The sequence below is a fragment of the Seriola aureovittata genome, chromosome 21 (assembly GCF_021018895.1).
Source record: "Seriola aureovittata isolate HTS-2021-v1 ecotype China chromosome 21, ASM2101889v1, whole genome shotgun sequence".
NCBI lineage: Eukaryota > Metazoa > Chordata > Actinopteri > Carangiformes > Carangidae > Seriola > Seriola aureovittata.
This window is the reverse complement of record NC_079384.1, coordinates 19,663,722-19,690,965: the sequence shown is the minus strand read 5'-3', so window position 1 is coordinate 19,690,965 and position 27,244 is coordinate 19,663,722. Positions and strand designations below refer to the sequence as shown.

At 41.4% G+C, this 27,244-nt stretch overlaps 1 protein-coding gene across 3 annotated transcripts in view; it reads right to left on the bottom strand.

Moving 5' to 3' along the window:
- Positions 1–27,244, bottom strand: part of grid1b (glutamate receptor, ionotropic, delta 1b) — a 522,039-nt gene that overhangs the window by 31,521 nt on the left and 463,274 nt on the right. For all 3 annotated transcript variants that reach the window (XM_056365959.1, XM_056365958.1, XM_056365957.1), the window contains exons 9-13: positions 20,694–20,795; positions 18,279–18,401; positions 17,208–17,282; positions 16,650–16,992; positions 14,263–14,401 (exon numbers count right to left, since the gene is read on the bottom strand). In XM_056365959.1, the coding sequence (XP_056221934.1) occupies positions 14,263–14,401; positions 16,650–16,992; positions 17,208–17,282; positions 18,279–18,401; positions 20,694–20,795 (782 nt within the window). The remainder of the gene's footprint in view (positions 1–14,262; positions 14,402–16,649; positions 16,993–17,207; positions 17,283–18,278; positions 18,402–20,693; positions 20,796–27,244) is intronic.

Genomic DNA, 27,244 nt, shown 5'->3' with positions numbered 1-27,244 from the left:
TGAGAGGGGCTATTTTTCAACCGCTGAATGTCACACACACACACACACAGAAACATAGAGAAATGATGTAACACAATTACCCAGATAAAAATAGTATTTTATGAGAAGGTTCAACTGTCTCATCACGAACCTAAAGCATCTAAAATATTGTGTGAGTGAGTCAGTAACTTCACAGCTGACAGAGCCAGACGAGCTGTCTCCGCCTGTTTCCAGTCTTTATGCAAAGCTAAGCTCATCGTCTCCCAGCTGTAACTTCATATTCAACACAAAACATGAGAAGTCAGTCTGAACATCTAACTCTCCCCCAGACAGCAAAGACATATTTAACAAAATGTCAAATTATTCCTTTAAATACATATTTTATTACGGTTTTTATTTTTAAAGTCGTGTATTCCATGTCCTGTGTTTTCATAGAAATTAATAAATTCAATAATCTATGTTTATATATTTAATGGTACAAGGGTTGTGTTAATTTGAGCCATTACCCGTGGTTCTGTGATGTTTACATGAGGAGTTATGGAGCATTAAACAGGATGTATCAGGGGCCTGTTAATTAGTTCCAGCCTCAGGTTTTGTGAATGCAGCCTCTGGTGTTTTAATTTAAGTAAATAAATGCAGATCAGAACGTCTTGATGTAACTTCCATAATTTCACAAATTTGTGTGTTTGTTGAGACAAGTCAGACGCTCGATAGTTTAATAACGAACCACCGATGGAAAAGAAGAAGATATGAGTTGGTCTTTTAAAAAACCGGGAGATGCTTATGGAATAATTAGTGTCTCACGAGACCAAACACAACACAACCCAGCTGACCTGAGTGTTTACCACACTGTGGATATAATGTATGATTATTAGTTTAATCTGAGGAGAAATCATCAGCTCTGGCTTCAGTTCACCATCACAGGGTCAGAGTCTCTGATTCTACAAATCTCAACTTTTACATAAGTGTCACACGCATGTTTCAAGTCCTCTTTTGAGCATTTGAAACTATATGAATGAGGCCGCTCTGCTTTTAAACCCCAAACTAGCGCTGTGCACTCAAGCTGTCTTCAAACCCACAAAGCTTTATTTAAAATTTTATAGTGGAGAGCAAAAGATTTACAAAAGCAGCAAACATGTCAGGTTCCATTTTGGGGAAATGTGTCTGAAATGATGTGGTCTGATTCTCGGGCTTGAATACTTTTCTCAAACTACACATCAATCAGCTGGAGTCAAGAGTTAGGACATGATACACAGAATAGATTATATAGATTTTTTTTAATACTAGATTATTTAAGAGTTAAATTTACTTGTTATATGGTGTTACTGTTCGTATCCAGAATTTCTCCCATTTTGTTGCATTACTATTACACATGACGCTTCAGATCTACTGACGCCATATGTGCCCAGCCACAACCTGAGGTCCTCTGCCAAAGCTCTGTTAGCCGTTCCACAATCTCTTAAGCTTCTTTTAAATCCCCCTTAAAGACATTTTTACAGGTTTGCTTTTTCTCTGCGCTTGGGGTCTGAATCCTTTTCTCACGTCTGAAATCTATAATTATGTTAAGTCATTCTTATGTTTCTTATGGATTCATTTGATCATTTTTGACTGTTTTATCCTCATTATCGAACTTTTCTTATATCTCCTCCCCAATGTTGTTAAACCTTTAACCTGTTTTTCAATCTGTTTTTTTATCATTCATTTTTATTGTTCATCCTCAGTTTCATCTCGTCTTGTGAAGTACTTTGTGACTGTGTTTTGAAAGATGCTATATGGAAAACTCGAAAGCACAACGGGGATCTTATAAACAATAAACCATCACATACATTTATATCCTACGTCTTGTTGAACCGTTGCCAATCCCTCATTCATTCTGATTCTCTGTGGTGTAACAGCTACAATCGGAAAACCCTCCGTCTGTTTGAAAGAGAAGTTCAGCGGCTTCAGAGGAACAGCTGCCTGGCGGTGTGTTCCTGGATGTCGGAGTAATGACAGACTTCGCTCGGGGAACGGCAGCCAGTGAAGGCGGTTGTCAGTCAAAAGGAAGATGATTCTCTGCTGTCTGAGGGGGCTTTAAAGAAGTCTACATCGCATGCAAATCTCCACTTCAGCATTCATCCAATGTCTATAAGAGCAAAGTCTTGCACTTAGCATTTACTCGTCACGCGCTTGAGCAAATCGCCCTTCACGGAGTAACGCGCTGGGGTTTTGCTGATGAAAACGTCAGGTTGGATTTGATTTTTTTTTTTTGATGAGAAAAGACGGACGAAGAGGAGGAACGCAGCCACTGTGTCACCCACACAGATGGGAAATGAGAGATAACATTCTTTATTCATACACAAGATAAACAGGCAGGAACAAGATGATGTACCTGAGCTGTGCATTTTCCTCGAGTGTGTCGAGTGTGTCGAGTGCGTTCAGGCCTGAGAGAAATGTTTTCTTGTTAGTTTTTTTTCTACTCAGACGCCACTTTTAAAGGGATGACTGTGGATTTAAAATCTGTTTGTGCAGCGTGGAAACAAAACTCTTGACTTTCAACAAGGTGAAACACTGCCTCCTCTGGTTTTTCTTCTGCTCGAAACAACAACTACATTTTAATCTACTTGGAAACGATTCATCTGAGCACCTGGTTTTCATTTAGTTTTAGTCTTTTGGCAAATATGTGGATTATGGGTGATTTTAACCTATTTTTCGTCATTCATTTTTTATTTTCACATCCTCTTAGCATTTTGAGGTTACATCTGTCGCCATCTTTGTTGTGTACTGTTACCATGGTACCATGCATTTTGATCTCTGTATTTCGACACAGGTCTGCACTTTGGATCAGCTAACTACTGTTGATCGCTCCCCTCCGAGCGTGAACCGTGAACCGTGAAGACTGAGCAGCGTTCACAGTCGAGCGTCTGACAGATGCTGTGAATGTTAATAAAGCTGGTGTCCAGTGAGGCCTGTTTGTGTCTCGGTCCGGACTGGAAATAGACTCGTTGGGTCTTTGAACACGACGCACACAGAGGGGTGACAATGGTTGAATCAGAAGATAAAAAGAGGGTTCAGACACTTTGATGTTCGACCCACTCTGTGTTTTCAGGGTGTGAAACCTACCAACAAAAAATGGGAAAAATAAAATGTTACTTTTGATCTTGTGCCTGTGACGCTGGCTAGGAGATAAACACCACTCACACCTCAGCACTCAGATGTTTGATCAATGCTCTTAAAGAATCTGATGGTAGAAATTTACAGGTCACTATCCTAAAGAACTGAAGAGTTTAAAGCTACAAGCTAACGACTTGAAGGTTTGAACTGAAAACCTTCTAAAGACACAAAGCTACATGTTTTCATACAGAAAGTCTCTCTTCAGTCAGTAACGTAGTCAGCTCATTAATCATATTGAACATTACTGCATCCTTTCCCAAACTTGGAGCCTGAAATGCAAATGGGGGTTTCAAGAAAATTTCTCATTGCATGGAGATTTGGATAAGCAAGAGGTACGAGTGTGGTGGAAAAGCATCCAAGAAAAGTTTCTGGGGCCAGTTGCACAAAACACCTCAAGTTAGGTTTACTTGAAAAGTTTAACAACTTCTTTTGTGTAAACACTGTCACAGCTCTTGTCAATCAGATTTATTTGTCTTTCTTTTCGGTTTTTCCTTAAAACAAAAAGAGTTGCACAAAGCACCCTTAACTTTTCTCTTTAAGATTTCCTTAAAATTTTCATTTTAATGTTTTCTCCTTACCTAGTCTTCATCTCTAACGTCAGAATTCACTTAAAGTCAGTTCAAGTGTTACACAAAAGACTTTATCAACCAGAGTTCACCATGGTGAAGTTCCCATCAGAACAACAGGAGCATGAGATAGCGGCTAACAGGCATCACAAGTGCTAATGGCAGCAAATCAACAGTCTCCATGGAAACAGTAGAATTTTGCCTTTTAAATCTTTCCTTCCTTAACTAAGCAAACCTTTTAAGAGATTCTGCGCAACACGTTTGACACTCCCTCAGCTAAGGAGAAATGAAACCTTAAGTGTCACACTTAAGGTGTTTTGTGCAACCGGCCCCAGATCTTCCAAAAAAACTAACAAACTTGGCGACACTGGTGTGGCTTTCACTTGTTGGAGAGACATGGGTTTGGCCTCACTGCTCTTAGACAGGAGTAGGCTATGTAACTATTACATTTACTCTCCCTAAACAATGAATTATCATCTTGGAACTGTGGTAATTTCTCTGTAGCCCTTCAGTGTTTGTGTAATTACTGTCACTGTCACTTTACTTAAGTAGGGAGTTGATGTTAAGTTGAGGCGTCAGCTGTAGCTTTGCAGTAGGTTTTCCAGCGTCTGAGCAAACAGGGTAACATCAGTTTGGGAGTGGAGGCTGCAGATTATGTTACAAATAAAGACAATGAGCTTAAGGACTCTTGTGGAGCTTAATAAAATTTAAACAGCTGGACTCTTGAAGTTTTCAGACCTCAAATTGAAGCTAAAAAGAAGAAGCAACGGTGCTGTGGACTCAAGTGCTCATTAGGATCAAACTCCGGCTCATGGCTCTGTTAAATAGAACATGTCTCGTCAATAAGTCAGACTTGTTGACAGCGAGGAGAGCTGCAGCAGATACACCGGTAATTTATGAATGAAATGTCAAGATGCACTCATTTGTTATTAATCTGATCTGTGCTCAGTTTAAAAGAAAATGATGTGAGGATCAATCAATGTGAATCATAAACAAGAACTGAATCTGTTCACTAATCCAAACAGTTAGACGAACAGGCAGACAACTGGCCGGGCAGCAGGTAAATTATAAATATTTCCAAAAGCTCTTATCACAAACTTTTCTTATTTTCCAGGCTGTTATTTTATCAAATTATGGCTTTTTTACCGTCTGGAGTTTTTGTTCATAAAATCAAAAATCATACATGGAAGTCTGTGTTTACACCGGCCTGTCTGGAACATTAAATTATAGTCCATATGAGCTGACTGAGGGCTGAGGTTCAGGAGGTTCACAGTGATCACAGCTGCAGAAATATTTCATCAGTTTGTCTGGGTTTACTTGGATCGCACTGCTGATCGAGGTTTATTCTCTTCTGCAGAAGTTCTCAACAAGGTTTTTACAGGAGGAGGGGAAGTAACTAATGAACTGACTCTTGTTTCTATAAATGAGCAGTTTGTGTATTTTTTAAGAACATTCAAAAATTGACTTTAGAGGGGTTTTTTGTGTTTGATTGTGATGTGACATCAGTAAACTGAGCTTCAGCTAGTGAACGAATAACATTTCCTCCTGTTCTACTTCTGTTCTTACCTGTAGGATTATTCTTTTCCTTTTTTTATTGCACTGCTGGGTTATAAATGAGGTTTGGACGTTTTTTGGCTACTTAAAGTCTTAACATATGTGTGAGCTTGAGTATGTGAACAGGTACAAGTGTCTGTAATGCAAATGACACTTTTTGCACAGGTGTTTTAAAGATTTACGTCTTCAGTGGGAACCAATGGGCTCAGAGCTGAGAGCCACAGACAGAGGGGGGAAGTCAAAGTACTGAGAGACAAAGTAACTGTAGCGTACATACGTGGCCTGGCATCAGTCAAAAGCCATTAAGGAAGTTCATTATAAGGACATGCAGAGTTACGGACCCCCAATTGACACTTTGCGACTCTTTCCACCATCAAACTATCAGATTGATAGGAAACAGAGACAAAGGACCCCTCTTCCACAAACAGACCATGCTGTTAGCATGGCCGAACGACACAGAACCAGACCAAAGATCAAAGGGTCAGCTCCAGAGGATCAACCAATGGACACCAGACGACTGGAGAATATAGGCAAAATCTCCAGTTTGTAACAATAAGACTTTGTCTATTGATATTTGATTGTTTCTTGTATAGGACAAGTAACAACAAAAGGACTGATTAACACTTAGGTGTGAATCCTGCTCTGTCTGTGCCATGCATGAACACACACACACACGCACACACACACCAACCTCCCTTCTTCTGTCCCTCTCTAGATAAGAGTCATAAACTACAACCCACATTCCAATCCTGGGTAGTGACCAGCAGAACACTCTTCACAGACACAGATCAAAGGATGAATGTAAAATTAAATTTCTAACTGTTCTGTAACTCATGAGATGTTCCTATGCAATAGTTCAACCCCAAACTTCTATCCCTTAGAATGTTTGAAATGTAACATGTAGATTTTAAGACAAGGTCCTTCATGTGACCATACTGTCAGCATCCCTCACACAAGGTAACACACTACATGACATCCAGAATGTGCATATTATTATTATTACAGTCGAAGAACTGCTGTGTAATCCATATGTATAGATTATTAGCTTTGGGAAATGTTTATATTGTTGTTTGATCAATTAACCACTTGTATCATAATTAATTCCAGGTTTGAAGGATGTAATATGAAATCAACACTCCTATTACTCCTCTCTGCTATTATTAGTGCAAGTAGTTTTATGTTATTCCATTTAATGTTTTGTGGTCATGGTGGAAGAAGGATGTGCGAGTTTATAAGTAAACTCTAGATTTAAATTATTCTAAAGTTCAGTGGAAAATTACTCTCTTCTCCAAGTGGAAACACAGGAGAAGATGGGTGACGCCCATGAAACATGCGCCAGCCCCCAGGGGATAAAACAGTCGTGAACCATTCACACATTGCCAAAAAGCCCCTTTTTCTAAGCCTATTTTCTAAGCCTGTTCAGAAGCCAAAACCAGGCCTAAGCCTAAATCAGGACGACAAGAAGATGCGAGAAGCGAGAAACGATGCAGAAACTAGAAGCTGAGATCTTTGCTCAAAGCTCAGAGTCCCGGCTCAAAGCCCGGCTCTGTAGCCATGTAAACTCTTAGCTCTAAGCTGCTCGCCACAAACTCATGGCTCTTAGTCATTTTTGCACTTTTCGCGTCTTTTATTTTTCTTTGCCACAAGCTACAAGTAACATGATTTTTGTCTACATGCGCGATCTTTTAATTTTATAAGCCAAGTCGAGACCAACTGAACCAAAGCAACAGAAGTTTCTCAGAGTAATTTTGTAACTTTTAATCATCATCAAGTTTTCCTTTTTGAAGATTTTGACAACTTTAGAGTCATCTGGTCAACGCCAGTCTCCTCGTGAAGAGCATTAGAGTTTATTTCACATCAACCCGCAAGAGACACCAGCAGATAACACCTCTGCACGACCGCCTGCAGAGAAGCCGAGCAGAAATCAAGAGTTCCCGAGACAGAAAGTCTCCTGGCAAACTGGACTTAGAAGACAAGTCCTTTAACAAGGACATGTCAGCTGTCCAACTTGAACCAGCTGTCCAACAATTCTTAGGCCCCCTTTGTGAGAAAGGTGTTATGCGAAAACCACACCTGTCTATAACACTTGAAGACGCACTTGTACATGATGCACTCCTTGACACAGCAGCAGATGTCACTCTGATGTCATCAGCACTGTTCAGTAAGCTGCAAATGATAACTCGCCTGTCCAACAAGGAGTTGAAACTTCCTTAATGGCTTTTGACTGATGCCAGGCCACGTATGTACGCTACATAACACATTGCTGGTTTGGGTCTTATTTGGTGACTCCAGTTGTTTTTGGATGGAGGCTCCATCATTTGTTCTGTTGATTGTTGAGAAAATACCTCAGTAGTTTGTGCAAGTGAAGACTGAATCAGTTAGTGCAGATGGATCCTCCTGTTTGTTTGTGTGTTGTTACAGAAATAGCCTGCTGAGTGCAGCCTTTCAGGCCAGGTGTTGAGAGGTTAGTCTCACCACCTACATTCACAGCATCTCTGTTTAAAGTTGTGAGTGTCTTGTTCATGTAGAAACATGCTGTAATTCACTGTTTATACAGCGGAGCTGACAGTCAGTCAACCTTATCACAGAAATAAACCTCACACAGAGATAAACAGCCGATCACATTAACACAACTCAACCTGGCATCAGCAGGATAAGCGTGTGTGTCTGCGCATTTTTAACCACAGAGGCTAAACTGTTGACAGCCATTAGCAGCGGCCTCAGATGTGACTGTTATGGTTCAAGCTGAACTTGTTAGCGCTGCGCCTCTTTGCACCTGAGGCCATGAAGCTGTGAAACTGAGCTGACAGGAGCTGTTCTTCACTGTAAACAAAAACAACACTGAACTGTATTTCTGAGACAAAGTGTAGTGAAAATAACTTTTTGACTCTTAAAGCTCATTGTCTATTCCAAATAATAAAACCCCAGCCTCACAGCCCTCTGCCCCCACCCCCCCAATCCTCCTCAGTTTCATGTCTCCTCCAGGTTCTCTCTGAATTTCTGTTTTAACTATAAAACAGCAGGTTCACAGACTCTTGCACTGCTTCCTCTTGAAAGAAAAACAGTGTTATAATTTAACTTTCTGCCTGTTGCAATCTGAGCTTCTACATCTCTCTTCTGCTGAGGTCTGATCTTACCTGGTGGAATTCAAAGCAAACAAAGCTATCCTCACAAAACCAGATCACACAAATGCAAATCTGGAAATCTTCTTACAGCTTTCACCTTTATTCAGAACTTTTTTTTGAACTGGGTGTTATAGAGGTAACTTCAATGGGGATGATTGTGTGGCTGCAGGGCCTGTTTTGCATCTTGGAGGATGAGGCTGGTCTATCCAATATTTTTCTTACAGTAAACAAATCCCACGAAAAGACAAAGATCAATAAGGTGTTAGTCTGTCTCTCAGCACCTTCCCACTGAACATGTAAATATATATTTTCCTTCTTTTTCTAAGTCTCAACAAGTTCCTAAAACAGCTGCTCACTGAAGTTTTTATCAAACAAATAGTAGGAAACAGTGCATTTGTTGAGGACTATTTTCAGCGGTGGATTAATCCACATTTGGTGTTGTGGTATTTTGGGGCAGCCGGATTCCTGTCTAATTAATTCTTCTTCTTATGTATTTTTTTTCCTTTCTACATGATTATTGTGTGTTGATTTCTTGAATTCTTCTTTTTCTTATTGTCATTTTTGTTTTCCAAATCATGTTTTGCTTATTGGTGTCATATTTTTGTCCTTTTTGTTTTTAAGTTGAAGGAAGTTGTCTTGACTTCTCCTGTCACATGTGTTTTATTTTGTTTTCTGGTTGTATCTGGTTTTATGTATTCTGTACTAAGCTCTTATTGGCTCATTTGTCTGTCCTGCTGGGGAGATGTGGGTGGTGAGTCAGCGATTTGGAAACAATCCAATAGGAAACAGGTTTAGTTTACAGCGCTTTATGGGATGGCTGTAAGGTCAACGGGCAACGTGTGGTGGTTCGGGTTAATGAATGGAACACATGAAGTCACCTATGAGTCTCGTGAGATTATGTTTATTAAAAACACGACATGTCAGGAATTCATAGAGCCCACGTCGGGGTGATACGTCTAGCGGAAGGAAGGAGGAGATTGGACAGATTCCGCCAGGCGAGCAACTTAACTTCAAGCTCTGAGGAAAATCAGGTGAATACTTGAATCTACTATATGGGAGACAAAGCAGACAATGTCCTGAGAGGCTTAAAGCTCAGTGATGTAGACCAAAGGCAATACACTAAAGTGAGGGACGGCTCTCAGTCATTCTTCATAGTGAAAAAGAACATTGTTTATGAACGCACACAGCTTAATATGCACAAACAAGAAGCAAACAAGACTGTTGATGCTTTTGTAACTGCCCTACATGCATTAGCAGAGCACTGCAATTATGGGACTTTGCATGACGAGCTCATAAGGGACAGGATGGTGGTCGGACTGGCTGACACACAGCCATCAGAACTCATGCCAATGGAAAAAAAATCTGGACCTGGAAAAAGCTATTAATATGGCAAGACAATCTGAGGAGATTAGAAAGAAGCAAAACACACTGAGTAGTGATGCTAGCAATGTAGGAATGATGGATGGTAGTTCTGTGGACAAAGTGTTTAGAGGCAAACAGCAAAAAGAAAAGCCTAAAGTCAACAAATCCAAAAGCAATGGAGATAAGACACCCAACTGTCAGAGCAAGAATCCTAAGAGCTCTCAGTGCTTCAAATGTGGTGGCACGCATGAATGCCCTGCTAAGGATGTAAAGTGTTGATCCTGTTGGAAAAAAGGTCATTACCAGCGAGCATGCTTTGCCGGTAAAGCTGTGCATGGTATTGAGGGAGAGGCGAAAAGCTTCTTTCTTGGCTCTGTGACATCTAATGCTAACCCATGGACTGTCGACAGATATAATGGACAAAAGTATTACATTCAACCTTGACACTGAAGCAGATGTTACTGTTTTGTCACAGACAACAGTATTTTCTCCAGTACACAGCTGCCTGTTCTCCAGGAAGCTGACAAACCCTTGTTCGGTCTAGGACGGATACCGCTGGACGTGACGGGGTTCACCAGATTGCAGCTGAGGTTCGGGGCTAAGCTGACCATAGAGAGGGTCTATGTGGTCAAAAACTTGAGTATACCCTTGCTCGGGTTGCCAGCCTTTGTTGCCCTTGGATTACTCATCCATTTCAACAACATAGACATGGAGACCCTCAAGTCAAGCCACCCGAAGCTATGTAGCAGCCTAGGTGAGGTACGACAACCGTACAGCATCGGGCTTAAACCAAAAACTGCTGGGTCTCGGACACTGACCAGGCGACAGCATTTGAAACACTGAAGAAAGCACTGTCTTCTCCTGCTGTGCTGGCTATGTATGACCCAAGCAGAGACACCAAAGTGTCCGCCGATGCTTCATCATATGACTTGGGAGGTGTTCTTCTCCAGAGGTGGAAGGAAGAATGGAAGCCTGTGACTTATGCATCGCGGTTGCTTACCCTAACAGAACAACAGTACGCACAGGGGGAAAGGAAGCCCTGGGTCTGACATTGGCCTGTGTACAGTTTTGGGATTTCCTCATAGGAGAGCATTTCTACCTGAGACTGATCATAAACCCCTCATTACTTGGAGCACAAGGTCTACATCTTCTGCCGAGAATTCAGCGCTTCAGGATGAGACTAATGCGCTACACATACTCCATCATACCTGCGCCAGGAAAGTTGCTTTATACAGCAGATACACTGTCATGCTCACCTGTAAAATCACACGTCTTCAGATGAACGGGATGTGATGGAGAGCACCAGTGTCTATGTGGACTGTGTTATTGAAAGCCCACCTGTCAGTCCAACATACATGGACAACCTGAGAAAGCAGCTCAAGGCAGACAGTCTTCACTTTCGGTTTTACTTTAACCTTACTTAAAGCTTTCCCTCTCTGCTCAGGACTTTGGACAAGTCATAAAACTCGCCTCAGAGCAGCAGTTAGGTCAGTGCGTTCTTCAGTAACAACAGGAGGGTTAAATGTTAGAGAGGCAGAGAGTGGAGTGTCAGCAGGTGGCGTTCAGACAAGAGACTCTGCTTTCTCAAATGCATTAAACACATGAACTCAGAAGCTGTAGTCTCATTTTCTTTACAGAGAAATATTCAAGCCAAGAGCTTTTTCAGCGGAACCATCCACCCTCTGAATTCATCACAAGATCAGCGCTACTTCTGCAACCATTCACTCATGGGTTGGATAAATTAGAGATGAGTCGCAACTCTGCTTCGGCCTTCCACAGCAGAGGTTTGAGATGATCGATCTTTTTTAGGAGCCTCCTTGAGATTAATAATCAGCCAAATTCCTGAGGTTGAATGAGCAATTAACACCGTGCTGCTGTGGAGTGGCAGCCATGTTGAGCTAAATCAGTCATCTCACTGGGAGGGAGCGTACGAGACAAGTCATTACTCTGAGCTGCTTCTGAGCTTTCTGTGGACAGAATACAGGGTAATGTACTCTCTGCTAATTAAGTGCCCACAGAGCCTGATCAGGTCACTCAGTTTAAATGCAAATTTTTACAGACACAGGGAGAGAGACGTGTCCTAAAAATGTTGCTTGGTTTTGCAAACAGCTGTGAATCCGTGCATGCTGTAATCCGAACCCTGTTCATATACGACTAAGATGCAACAGCAAATACGTTTTAAAACTATTTAATCACAAATAGATTAGATGGACATTTCTGAAAAGTAGCTAAATGTTTGCATTGAATGTTTCTGTCTCTGTTGCTGAATTCCTGACCTTTGTATGACCACCACTTCTGTAGGCTGTGAGAAAATAGCACTTCCTGCCAGTGAACATAATGCAGCGGTCATGCCACAAAGTGTCATATGTTGTAGTATGCGCGGCCAGAAGCTCAGTGACGGTGACGAATCTGCTGTAGCTGGCGAGCTAACTGTTCAGTCGCTCAGTCACAAAAGCTCATGGAGCTTCTCTCTACTGTCTCTCTGTGCCCTGTTTACTCTGGCAGTTTGTTCACCATTGTTTAACATTTCACTCAATAAAAAGCTACTGAAGAGGGAAAATAAAGCTCTCCAAGCTAATAAGTTTGCTAAAGATCATTTAGCAAATGTGTTTGCCCCTTAGTTTTCTGTGTTGGGATAAAGGGAGTTCATAGTGAAATTTAAATCGTTTTTGACGTTTAACCCTTTAAACATTATTTTTAGGGGCTTTGAGGCTTGTTCAATCCACACACTCCTGCTTTCAGTGATCACACACCAGAGTAGCGACTACACACAAAACACTTATTCACATCTGTTAATGAGAAAGTGATCAAGCGGTAGGGGTCACTACTGAAGCAGCAACTTGTGACGTCTTACTGGCATCCACAGCCGTGAACACAAGCAGTTGTGATCATTATGATGCAGGATGAGTCTGTAGGCATTTCTACAGTGCATGCATTACATTAAATTAAATGACAGAAATCGGGCTGACACTTAATTTACCAGAAGTGCACACAAAAAAGTGATGCTGTACTAGAAAGATGAATGAATCCAACAAATAACATCACCACAAATAATTAAATCACAGATCAAATCAAACTGCTACTTCTGTCAACATGCGAATGCAGTTCAATATTGTTTATAGGGTTTAATTAGAATCTATTTGTGTGTTTCTTAGAAAAAACTAAGTGCTGAGTCACTTTTACAGCTGCTGTGACTTGATTTCTCCACAGGGATCAATAAAGAATATCACCTCATCATGATGGAGCAGGGTCGCAGCTGCACACTCTCTGAAGTCTCTAAAAACCTGAACACCATAAACTTTTTTTCTGCCGGTCTTTGGGGCTCAGAGCTCGGTCAGACTCTGACATCAGAGATCATAAAGTCTAAATGAACTTCCGTCAGTGCAGCTGATGAGGACTAAGCTGCAGAGAATGACTCCAGGGAGACGCTGACTGATTATTTACTGTCTGAAAATCACTGATCCCAACGAGCTGCTGCTTTACAGCCCAACAGACAGACGCACCATTACTCTGGCATGAAGAATTTACTCCCTGAAATATTTCAAACTGATCTGCTGTCAAAAAACAAACGCTGAAAATTACCGTTGTCTTGTTTTCTAGACACATTTTCGATGAATGATAGCAGTAAGTTCTAAGAATTTCCTGTGACTACTTCATAATGAAAGTCAACTTGTTTAGTGTCTCACACGTGTAAATGCTTTACATATTTTAACCATATGCCTAAACTAAGTCTAAACTGAACCTAACAAAAGCTGTATGTTAATAGACTGGGTGGAAACAAATGAATATACTACTAAGGTTTTACAGCAGAAAAATACATGTCAGGATAGCACAGGGCCATAATGCATGATTTAAATAACAAGGGGAGACAGAGATGAAAGTTAAGTTGGTCTAAAGTGTCTATGATTTAAAAAAATAAAGAAAGATCAGAAAAATTTTCCTTGTGTGCACTTCTGAGACGGTCCCTAACCTCAGCTCATCAGGATCCTGTCTACAAGTCCTGCATTGCTACAGGCTTCATGAGGAGCACGAGGTTAAAGCGACACGTCAAGCTTTTTCCTGCACTGAACTATCAATCTAGTGAAAACAGATGGAAAGTAATTAAAGGTTAATTTCTAATTATTGAACTTTAGAACTATTTCCACCTCAGTGGTTTTAGACAGCAGCCTCTTTGTTTACATTTTGGCAAAGTCCTGCTGGTTTGGCTAGAGGTTCACACTGTACAGAGACCTGGATTACTTTGATATTTGATGTTGGAGTTCTTGATATCGCTGATTTGACTTAGTTATGACTGATAAGATGCGAAGTTTGTGGTAAAGTGTGTGTTTGTCTTCGCGTGACAGACGGGAAAAACAAACATTCAGATGCTGAAGTCCATCATCACTTCATACATTACCATTTGTTTACATCCTTAGTAGCTGCAGACACATTGGCTCCAACTGTTAATGTCAGGGTGAGTTCAGTGTGTGTGTGTGTGTGTGTGTGTGTGTGTGTGTGTGTGTGTGTGTGTCTGTGAACCTTACCATATAGCATGGTCCATGCGTGACACAGTGAGGTATGCTGCCAAGTTTGCGGTGTATGATGAACACACGATGAGCGTGAAGAGCCACCAGCTGCCCATGACGATCCTCAGAGCCACTGAACCCGCCACACCATCCCCGCCTAACACACACACACACAAACACACACAGACGATTCAAGTCATTACTCAAAACCTGTCATCAGGGTGATTTATAACAGTTTTCAGACCATTTTCAGAGCTGGGACGAGTTGAGCGCACCGTTTCACATCTCACAGGTCTGAACGGACACATGCTGAGTCCTGTGATGACCTCTCAGTTACAGGTTGCTCTGAGTGACCAGGAGGACACCTGCTGCCTGATTCAAACAGCAGGTGAGAGCGGTGCTTTATCACAGTGAACCGAGAGGCTGCACAGCTGCATCTAATCACAACCTGTTAGGCCTAAAAGCTTTGCCAGGCAACCTGCCAGACCATAATAGATGCAGCTGGTTGTCTCTGCTGAGAAACTGTGTGTGTGTGTTTTTGTGTGTGTTTTTGTGTGTGTGTGTGTGTGTGTGTGTGTGTGTGTGTGTGTTCGTGCTAGAATATGTTTGTCCAAATCCAAATGTGTGTGGATCCATTTGCGGAGACGTGAACACGCATGTTTTCAGGTGTCACTGTGTGTGTGTTCTTGGGAGGACAGATTCGAGGAGTCAGACCTGACAGTGAAGACATTTTTAAAAGTGAGGAGGGCCAGGGTCAAAGTGTCTTCAATGATTTTCGTTCAGCAGTTTGCAGGTGACGCTGGCGGACATTTTGGATTTTGAAAAATATGTAGATATTTAGTGGAAAGAGGGAATTTGTTTTAGAAAACAAGGACATTAAAATGACAAAATGATGGACAGTCATTTTTGCCTTTATTGAGATAGTGAAGTGAGAGACGGACAGGAAAGTCAGGGAGAGAGAGGGGATGACATGCAGCAAAGGGCCATGAGTCCGATTCGAACCTGCGGCCACTGTGGTAATTTTTTCCTCATTGTTATAAATTTCACATTTAAAAACAACAAGGTAAGAATGGGAAAGGGAGGACAGTTTTGAAACAAGGAAAGTTGGGTAATTTTTATATGAGGACACTTTTGAAAAATGTAAATGTGTTTGGAAAACAGAAAACTTTTTTGAAATAACAAAGACTGACTTGGAAAACCAGCCAGAGTCAAGATTCCTTTGTCAAATTGCCAATGACATTAAAAAAGTGAGGGCATTTTGTAGGACTCTGTTTGGATATTTTTTAGGAATTGAAGGAGGATTTTTTGAAGCTTCTAGAAAGCTGTTTGAGTTTTAAGACCTGATTTTAGTGTAGAGTTAGGTTTTTAGGAGAAGGTTAGGGTTATGGGTTCGGGATATGTCAGTGAAGGTCCTCACAAGTACAGAGGTGTGAATGTGTGTGTGAACTGCTGAACTGGCCGTCTCTCCTCATATAAAGGCTCCTTTACTGCCCTGTTACACTGAACAGTCCTGAAATGCAGTTTCATTGTTACTGCAACAATCACACAAACATCTTTATTGAGATGAAGGAGCAAAGGCTGTCAATGGCCGATTGGTCAGAAACACACACACACACACACACACACACACACACACACACACACACACACACACACACACACACACACACACACAAGAACCCACATTCAGTATTTCTCTGTGACATTTCCTGGAGCTCTGTGCTCTGTAATCTAAGCCTCCCTCTAATTCATTTAAGCACTTTAAAGTTTTATGACCATGTTTCTGCTTTTCTGTTAAATATTTCAGACACTACAAATCCTACTGTGATTATTTTTTCCCTCTTCCATTGCTGTAATCCGTGTAACCGCTCTAAATTAAAACTCCCCAAAATCAAACTCAAATCCGTCTTTACAAGAGCGATAATCTTCCCTTTGTTGTGATCAGCCGTGATTGATTTCAGACAAACAGCTGAGCTGCTGAACTGTGAGAATATCTGAAAGACAGTCACAGTTTTCCATTCAGTTCCCAGCTGATGTTTTGTATCCAGTGGCTGAACAGTAGATCCAAAGCGGTCCGGTGTCCAAACAGTAGAACGAGACACGTGGCTGCTGCAAGATGTTCCTGCTGTTCAGGTTTCACACACTTTTCTACCTTCACATTCACACAGATGCAGATACTGAACAATCAAGTTACTGGGCCATTCCCTTTAAAATCCCATGGCAACCAAAAAAACATTTTCTCTCTAATGGTCAAAGGTGCAAATTTGCAGGTCAAAGTTCAAGTTGAACTCTAAGATTTGGACAAATTTATCTTTGAGAAAATCTATTCACTTGAAATGTTTCAAATTCTGGTCGAAGTACAGACCAAACGGTCCAAATGAAACCGTTCTTACTGTGTCTCTCACCTTGCTGCACGAATGCTCCATAAACGATCCAGATGGCGCTGTGCAGAGTGCCTGACCCCATGGTGCTGGGTGGCTGGCCTGGTGGTGCATTCTGGTTGGAGGACGAGCGCAGCGCCTGCAGCCTGTTGAGCAGGAAGATAAGCACTCCCACCACCGGGATCGCCGCGGCGATGCACGCCCAGACGGCGAGGTCGAAGGGTGCGAAGAGGGAGAAGATGTTGATCTTCTCCTCAGGCTTTCGCAGCAGGATGCCGACGCTGTAGTCCAGGTAACGTTTGCTGAAGTCCACCACGTTCTCCCTCTCTGGAGTGATGGTGATCGCTGACACCGCCAGGTCGGCTCTCTGGGGGAGGAGGGAGGGGACGCAGAGGGAGACAGGTGTGCCACTCAGAATATAGTATTAATGTTTTGATTTGAAAAGATTGAATTTATATCTGATTGAGTCAAGTGGTCCAGGCTCAGACACTTGACTTGAGTACAGTACGACCCTTTTATTTAGGCAGCAGTTGCAAATTTTACCGACGTTCGGTGCTCGATGGATTTTAAGTCTAGCTTTACCTTGTTGATGAGATCACCAATCATCCCGTTCCACGAGCCGTTTGGAAGCTGAGATCCATATTTACTGTCTGCCACCTGGAGAAAAGATTGATAAGGTTCAGTTTATACTCCTCATTTCATCCAAAAATCCTCAAGTCGAGCCCAACGTCATGAGGAAAACAAGATGAAAGCTCAAACTTCAACAAGACTCATATATATCAACATGTTGATTTTTGTTCTGAGAGAAACGTGGTGAAATCTGTGGTCATCAGTCCAAAATGTCTGGACATGTCCACTAACAGCCAGTTGCATTCTTTGGAGGCTAAAAAAAGACGTGCTGTATGAAAATACTACAATCTGATTGCTGCTATGAAAAATAGCTCCAACACTATGAGAACTGTGCAGAATGGATGATGGGGGTTCTTGACGTGTCTTAGCTTGGTGTACGGCCACAATTCAGCAGACATCCATCGCACAATCTGAGGCCTCGGAGTCGACGGCGTGCAGTCAGATCGAGGTAAAGATTTTATCAGATCAAAAAGGCTCTGTGTGTTAGGGACGGGTATGAGTACTTGTTGTTGACGTCATTATTCGAGTAGCGTTTCACTACTCGTGCACCTGCGCACGTGTTGTTTTTGGCTACAATAGTTCAACTCAGCTGGCGTTACGTGCACCATGGCAGCCGTGACCAGTGCAAGTGATGTCTGGAGATACTTTGATAAAAAAAGATGACAATAACGTGCAGTTGTGCAGTTCAAGATATGTGGTGTTAAACTTGCATATCATGTTCTCTGAAAGCCAAACAGTAGGCCTGGTCCACGTCCGACCTCCTGTATTTCTTCTTTTTTTTTAACGGTAAAAATATATTTATATACATATATAATTTGTGAGTAATGCAGTACTGGTTCAGCTACACGGCGAGCTGTGATCCAGCGTTTAGCTCAGGTCTACATTATCAAAAACAGCTGAGAAACTGGTGATGAAGATCATTACAGCCAAGAGTTTGTTTAATCTCATGTGGGACAGAGTGAGTCATTCTTCTGTGTGGTGTTCATGTTTGGACTAAAACCTATGCGTGTCAGTTAGTCCCACCTGGTAGATCTCATATTTGAAGCCCAGGATTTTGGCGAGGGCGTCCAGGACATCGATGGAGAAGCCTTTATATCTCTTCGGCTGCCCCAGGATGTTCTCTGCCACCATGACAAAAGGGTCCTCCTGCAGAGAAAGAGAGGGAGGGAGGGAGGGAGGGAGAGGGCTTAACAGTGTGTTCACCAAACTACAGCTTCAAAAAATAAAAAACAAAGTAAGATGAACTTCCTCAGTCTCTGAGAGGAAATCAGAGCAAAAACAATAAACAATTCTGAGGTTTGGCTACTGACAGATTTAGTGTTATGTAAGGTACCTTTGAGAATATGTGTAGAATATATATGATACTGGCATACAGTATCATCACCTTCTAAGTTGATGTGTTGAACTTGTGACCTCACAGCTTTTTATTTCCACATCGAGCAGACAGAGATCAACATGATGATTCATGTGTGGTGGTGTTTGTGTCCCAGTGTTCCCTCTCTTTCTTTCAGCTCTGTGTTTGGTCTCCACCAGCTCCTGAGGGAAATCTCTGGCTCTTTAGCTGCTAAATGCTCCACTGTGTTCACCAGCTGCTCTCTGACTGTGTCTGTCTGCAGAGCAGGTAGAGGACAGTGGCTTCTTACAGATGTTTCTCTGAAAACATCTCGCCACTGCAGCTGAAAACGACACCGTAAGAGCAGTGAGAGTGGACCAGAGCAGTAACGCTGTGTTCGGACAAATAAACAATGAGCTGAAACTCACTATAAAGTTCTGTCAAACTGAGGGGAGCTGTAGATTCAGCTGGTGACTCTCTGTAGGTTCATCACAACCAGTCGCTTTACACATTGTCACATGGTTTTTACATTCTCATTTCACACATTGGTATTGTAAAAAATACTGATTATACTCACCCTGGGACCAGGGATTTGGATTTTGTGGATTTTGTTTTAACACTGTACATGAATTATTGAACATTAACTGGGTACTAGGGTTTTTCTTTTTGACAGAAGAAAACTATCGTTGTGTAGCCAGCTACCTTTCTTTGATTTGGCTCTACCCGCCGGCCCCGTTTCCTCACCTCAGTGCTTCTGGTTCTTGTGTTTGTAACTGATCAATTTTAAGTCTGTAAAACTCTCAACATTTTTACCCATTTAACCTGTGTAATGTTCCCTCCCTTTCCCTCAGTGTTTTTGAGTTGTAAAGTGCAACATTTTTTAAACTAATTATATCCCTTAGTAGTTATAATAAACATCAATGAATTGCAGGACTTTTTTCCACAGAAAAAGTGAAGTTCTCACCTCTATTCAGACTGAAGCGTGGGAGAATATACGGTGAGTCAAAGTAACAAAAATCAGCTGTGTATAATCACCGAAATGCAGCTATTCAATTACCACAGGCGCTGAGAGAGTGAGAGACGATTCATGTTTTACCTTCTCACATGATCAGGTTTACTGATAATGTCGGTGCATTAAGGCGTCTATGTATCAGTGGCTGTGTGTTGGGTGAGTGTTGGTAGCTGGCAGCAGTCAGAGCTGGAAGTGTTGCTGCTTCAGGGGATGAACTGCAGGGTGAAGGTATTAGTCTCGCTTGGTTGGACCTGCGTCTCGTCGTTGCTGTGCCAGCACAGGAGGAATCTCTGGCTGAACCCACCCGCTGCTGCTGCTGCTGCTGCAGCTGCTCTGGGACCGGGGGGGTGAAAAACGCCTGGCTGTTTGTATCTCTTAACCTAATCACACTGACCGGAGGTGCTGCTTAAGTCAAGGTGCTAGATCAATGTCCTCTCAGAAAAAAAGAGAAGAGAGGAAACCGTTGGGTGGGGGAGCTTGAAGAAGCCACGGATGACTGAAAATAATAAACACTCAAAGAAACTCAGAAACAAACTGAGCTGTGTGAAGTAGTTTTTTATTGACTGAGGGATTTTTTCTGGGGATTTACTGTGGTGGTTTTGTGCTGTGGAAAGTTGAATTATTTCTACATCAAGAACTGAGCTTGTGTTGAAAGAACTGAATATACACCAAACTAACACTGGGTAGTTCCTCGGTTCTTCTTCTCATAGATCAATGAGAAACCAGATGTAGAAACTTTCCTTTTGAGACTATGCTTCATGTTGACATGACTGCATCACATCGTTGCTGGAGATTCATGCTGCCAATCTCCTGTTCTGCCGCAAGTTCACTGAACTCACTGGCATTCACACCACGACTGTTAATAAGGAACCAAAGTGAGACAAGAAAACTTTGATGTGAACATTCACTGAAGCTCCTGACTCCATCTGCAGGAGTTCATGCATCGTACAGCTGCAACCTGATTGGCTGATGAAATAACCCCTTTGGTGCATCAATATCCGTGTTATTGATACTTTGGTGTATTGGTGTTGATTTAAAGTAAACACCCTTACATATAATGCCTACTTTAGTGTCATTTACACACGTCACTTACCAGTAAAGTGACCACCTTGACCGTCACTCCCTGCATGCCATTCTCTATCCGACTCTCCTTCAGGCTGCCGTTCAGTCCGTGCACCGAGTCCCACGTCGCGAGCTGCAAGACACAGGGAGGGAAGACAGAGTGTAAACAGAGTACAGTACAGACGCATCAGCGACACAAGGCTGAGCTTTATTAACGTTATTTGTTTGTGTGTCAAAGGTCCACAGAGAGAACACACAGAGGTGAAAACAACAGGCACAGCACCCGTCAATTAAACAAATGCTACATGGCTCACAGGCTGCAATTTTACAATTTATTCACTGGTCTCACTGGATTTCATGTTAGTCTGCTGCTGCAAATTAGACAGGGACAAAGAGATGAGTCTAGAGACTGAGGTAGAACCAAATTAAAAGACATCTATGCCATCAACCCACTCCGGCATGTTCCCATTCATCGCATTTTTACCCACACACAAAACGAACCTCACCTAATTGGGTCCAAAAAAATAAAACCCACCTCCTCCTCCAACAGCCTTTTCAAAGCCCCAAACATCCCTCTCAGAAAAATGAACTCCAGGAGCGTTGGGGGCTCATTTGCTTCATACAGACACTGAGTCCATGTACGTGAATTAGACAGCAAATTAAATTGTATAATGTTGATTATTTTATTTAAACATCATAATGGTGTTTTTGTACTACAACAATAAATACTAATCATTTATATATGGTAGAGAAAAAACAGATGGAAAGTTGAGAGTGAGATTGTGTGTCCTTGGGGTCTAAATACTCAGAACATCCTGTGTTTGATTCTGGTTTCAGACATTTGCTGCAGGTTTTCTCTTTTCTTTTCCTCTCCTCATCTCTTTTCCCATGTTTCCTGTTGATCTCTACTGCCGTCTTTCAAATTAAGGCAAAACTGCCCTAAGATATAGTATTAATAAAAAAGACAAACAAAAGTCCTGCATAATAAACATAAATTTACTCCTAGTAATTCCAAAGTTTCGAGTCATAACAATGTTATGCTGAGACATAACTTTTTTTGCCTTTTTTTGAGTCACAACTTTTACCTAAATAATATAACAAAAATAATATAAATAAAAGATAATTTAATAATAAGTCAAAAACAAGGTTATATTTAATGTTTTACAATGCTCTTAAACAAGCATTATACTTGCTAAACATTAGCCACTGTTAGCATGTTAGCATGCCGACGTGTAGCTCAAAATGATATGATTTACAATACCTAACTTTGAGAAATACAGTATAGTATAGTGTAGTATTTCTGTCATTTTACAATAGAAGCCAAACAAATGTCTTAACAGAAGCAGCTGAACAATAATTTTGTCTAAAATTGCCAAACTTTTAAATCAGGAACAAATGAACAACAAGAAATGTGATACAAGCTTAGTATACTTAGCAGTCTTTGATACTTGTTGCTATGGACACATTTTCGTTGATACCACAGGAGTTCAACACCCAGCTTTCATCATAACAGGCGGCATTTTTCCCCTTTGATTTCTGGCTGTTTGTTTTTCTCAGCAGGTGCTTGCCATTAGAGCTTATGTTCATGTATGTGTTCCATAATAGCACTGTGAATAAGGAGCGTCCCGTCACCATGGAGAGAGACACACACACACACACACACACACACACACACACACACACACACACACACACACACACACACACACACACACACACACAGTTTATTGATTAGGTGGAGGGATGATGGTTGAATGCTTGACACTCATGCATGTCTGTGTGTACGTTCCCATGAATCCACACTGCATCAGTTTGCATCATTCCTTATGAGATGAAATGTGTTTGATTGCACATGAATCCCTCTCTTATGAATATGGACTCATTGTCGGCCTTGGTGTTACACATTTAAACAAATCGATTTAAGGGCAGTTTCATGCATCAATGTAAAAAGATGAATAAAAAAATAAATTCAATAAAAACAGGTTACTTCTACATTACAGAGGGCTAATAAAACAGTGTGATCAACCACGCTCCGATTAATTTTAGTTGACAGTTAATGCGAACACGCTCCGTAATCTCTGACAGAATGTCTTAATTAGCGCCGTTAAGCTAATCACACTATCTGTTTCTTGTTGTACAGTGTGCAGAGCTGTAAACAGCCAGCCAGGGTCATACAATAATACATCGCTAACACGCCCGCACTCGCCTGCAACAAATTGCTCCGTTAATGCTCTCCTAATGATGATGCCGCTGTTAGATATGACACAGTGAAGTGTGTTTATTATGCTCTTGTGGCAACGTAGGTTCTGTGATAATTGCAGGCTACTGCTGGTTTTGTTTGCAGTGATCAGGAAAAAAATGTATTTAAGTAAATATGGAATTGGTCTTGTTAGACTCATCAGTCCTCTGTATTTAACATCCATCAAACCTGTAGAAAAAACAATTTGTAGAGTCATATTAAAGTGACAGATCAGAGGACTACAGTACGTGAACCTCGCGGTTACTTCAGGTGTCCAGGGTTCTGGAGTCTTGTTCTGGTTGAGTCATGAGAGCAAATGATTTACAACTATGTAAGAAAATATCTGGTTCTTAACAAGAATGCCCATAAAACCTGAGGGTGAGAAGTAAACTACATCTCCCATGGTGCATTTCAAGCAGAAACGTGAAATCACATAGCTTCTAATGACTGTATGTCGGGTGGGTTGCTAATGGCCTGATAAAACATGCAGTGGATTAAAATCATAGACTGTAAATAAAAATGCACCCCAGCCACAGGTTTCTGAGGAAGCTCAGAGTGAGCTGCTCCAAGGTCGCCATCTTGGCAGTGCCTGACTCCGCCCCTAACTCCCAGCTATTCCAAAGATGGTCAAAGAGGTGGGGCGTGTGTGGAGCTGAGACTTTCAGTGCATGCCAGTTTGTGGAAAGCATACGCTCACCCACCTGTCACTCAAAGAGGCCAAGCCCTCAATTTTCCATAACTTTAAGCCTTAATAAAAATGTAAACAGGTTGGTTATATAAACAGTTGGAGGAAATTAATAAATTTTTCAGCCCTGGAGGTTGCTGCTTAATTAAAACCGGTTCACTTTCTGAGTATGGATCACTGTTGGCGACATCGTTCCCGATTCCAGAAACTGAATATCCTGAATTCTGATTGGCCCCTTGACAGATCACAGTAAAAAATGGAAGAGAAAACGAGATTTCTCAGAGACAAAGTTGAATAATTTAAATTTAAGACCATAAGACAAGATATTGAAGTATCTACACTACGTTGAAAATTGTGAAATGGGAATTTAGTCCACTCATCTATGTAGCATAAATCACAAATTTACCCTGAAAGGGCTTCGCAAAGTGCACAACAGACCCTGTATAACAAACATGAACACATGAGCTGAACATGAGAGAAAAAGGACAAGAAAGAAACAAGAAAATGAAGAGGCGTTGAGCGAGCTGGGAATGATGGAGAGGCGGAGAGATAGGGCGAATGGAGATGAGAGAAAGGAGGTGGAGAAAGACCGAAAAGGAAAGAAAGAGGGAACACTTGTTCAATAATCAGGGCTATTCTCAGCGCCGCTGTCCTCTCGATGATCTCCATCCTTCCTTCTTCCTTATGTGTGTGAGATAGTGGGGGTGTTCTTCATTAACACAGATAAATTAACTCCACAGTTTCCTATCTCCCTGCTTCCAGCCTTTGAACTGCTGAACCACGGCCATCGAAATTAACCAAGAAATGAAGAGAAGGAGGACATTATCAACAAAGGCTGAGGCTGTTCCACGCAGCGGTGACAAGCAGTTATTTTGTCCCTGCTGGATCAGTAATGAGGCTTCAGAGTGACAGTAAAACACAGCAGTGTCAGCAGGTCATCAGCAACCTGGAGGGGAAATGGGACTTTTACAGTTTTTAAGATGTCTTCACTGTCCCTAATCACACTGTTAATGGAGTCTGTTTACAGCACCACAGATACAGCACAGATTAGACGACTGTGGAAATAAATAAAATTTTGATGTTAAAGTCTGACTTGTGTTCGGTGACTCCCTTAATATCATACGAATGCAGTATTTTGGACTTGAAAAAACTTTTAATGGTTCAATAAAAACTGTAATTTACTTTTAAATGAGTGTCATGTGGCCTGGTTACACTTACAACAGCCTCCTTCAAATGATGTACACTCTGTTCTGGTTTTCGTGAAGGTATTTTAAGAGTGGATTTGGTTTTGATAAACTAAAAAACATCCCTAACACATGTTTGTATTTAAGCATTTAATACTTCATGAAATGAATGCTAATGAAAGTTAAATGAGCTAGCAGCTAAAGTGGAAAACAAATTTTGAAGATCTCCAAAGAGGTGTTCAGTGTTTTTAAGTTCATTACAATCGTTGTTTTTACTCTTGGACGGTCCAGACACTTTCGGCCATGTTGCACTTTCTCCTGGTTCCAGACCTCTGAATCATGTCACATGACCAAAATAAGCCTGGTGTTGAGCTCATGCTGCGTTCACATCATTTCGGAGAGAAGGTAATGTTAAGAAAGATTCCCATGTTTACGACTCGAGGGCGTTCACGCCATTGGACAACTCAGGATGGCGGCTGTATGTGGTCATGTGCTACAGCTTCTCACTCATTACAAAGAATCCGGCTGTTTTCACCAATGAAAACTAACGAAACAATCATTTCAAACTTTGAGTGATGGATGTTTTACTGCAGAGTTGAACTTGTGATGATTAAAAATACAGAGCTATAGTGCTATACTGTGTCCGATTACTGTTACCAATACACTTCCGTACTTCAAGATCTTCATTTGCCCTGGGGAACATTAACTTAACAAGGAACTTACAAGGAAGTTACTTCACAAGGAAGTCGGAGAGACGAATATGTGACACCCAGCTCCTATTTGTTCTGCATTTATTCTTCAGTATGGCAGGAAATAACGGCACAGAAAATTATTGACAAACTGCTCCAAAATCACTCTTATTTCACCCTGCTGCCTCCTGTCTGCCATGAAGAGGATAATCATGTCAGAAGTGGTTTTCAGTTTCTGCCATCACCATAAACTCAGTAAGCTTTATATCTCTGTCTGCTCTGGAAGAACAGTGCCCTCTGTCTCTGGATCCAGCAGATTTCCTCCTTAATCTGAGCTGGTGGTAAAAAGAGTAGAAGCTGCTGACTGTGTTTTTGTACTGACGATTTCAGTGATGATTTGTTGATGATAAACCCTTTAAGTGAGCGACGAAACGTTGTGTTGCTCTGGTGAAGCCCTGATGTCGGCCAAGAGGGAAGCAGCTTGGAAGAGAGTTTGTTGAACAAACTTCCCCGTGAAGGAGTAATAACGGCAATCTGTTGTGCACCAGGGAGGCCGAGCTTCACATCAACGCGAAAACACAACACCTATTATTCCTGACAATTATTAGAGCATTAATGGTAGAAATAGATTTTCCAAAATGCCAGACAGTCCCAGGTGAGTTGCCAGTCTTTCTAACTGCAGCTCATTTCGCTGACTTACGGCAATCATGCTGCTCTGTGCTGTGAGAGGGGCCGGTAATGAGAGGAAGAGGAGACAACAAAAATATGAGATATGCTCCGAGAATCTGCAGAGGGACGTGTGCTGTTTCATTACAGCATCCGCATCTTCCACAATCTGCATAGAGCAACAACATGTCTGGTGTTTTGGTTTTTTTTGGATCTGATTTACCAGTGTTTGCGTTCCTCATTGGATTACAGCCACCTTATAACAATAAACCCATGTGTTAAATAAAAAATAGATGAGGCTCAACAAACCTGGCTGTGGTGATTATGTCTACAGACTGAATGAAGGAGGTTAGAACAGATAAGATTTAAATATTGATGCTGTCTGCTGAAAATCCTCCTATTTTCATTTACGCTTCTACATTTTATAAAGGAGATTTAATAGTGATGTTGAGCAGATATTTGTCTATAAGCAGTTCAGCAGCCAGAATGTGATGATTTATATATTACTGAGGAGAAATTCTGAATATTTGATCATGTCACAGTAAATGCCATTAAGCACTACATCCTTTGATTTTAGCATTCATGCTCATGACAAGCAGCCTTGTAGCCTTGTCAATCTCAGAAATATAAAGTATATCTTCAGTTCATGATAGATTCTAAGGCTGAAAAGCCTTAACTCTGGAGGGGTGGTTAAAGGGAGAAACTGAAATTAGGAAAAAAACAGTGTGGTTCCAAACCTCAGAGTGAATCATACACAAAATTGCTTTTCAGACTGATTATCTGGTCAGGAAAAACATTTGAAACCAGGAAAATCTGAAAAAATTAGGAAGTAATTTTTGCTTGTAAAGCTGCTGTTTGTCTTCCAAATTAAACTAAAATTGCAAGAACAACACAGAAACGTTTTCTAATCTGACAGTCCTATTGGCTGGAAGCCATAATTTAGTGTGTGCCTTTCAAAGCCACTACAAATCACTGCTGCAAAAACAAATCCGCCTCTCATTGGATTTTGTTTGTGGTTAAGGTTTGTTTAGGTTTAGGGAATAGGATTGGATAAAATACATAGTACGTTGGGACTAGAGGAGCTTTAACCTCATGGTTACAGTAATAGCCATGTGGTTA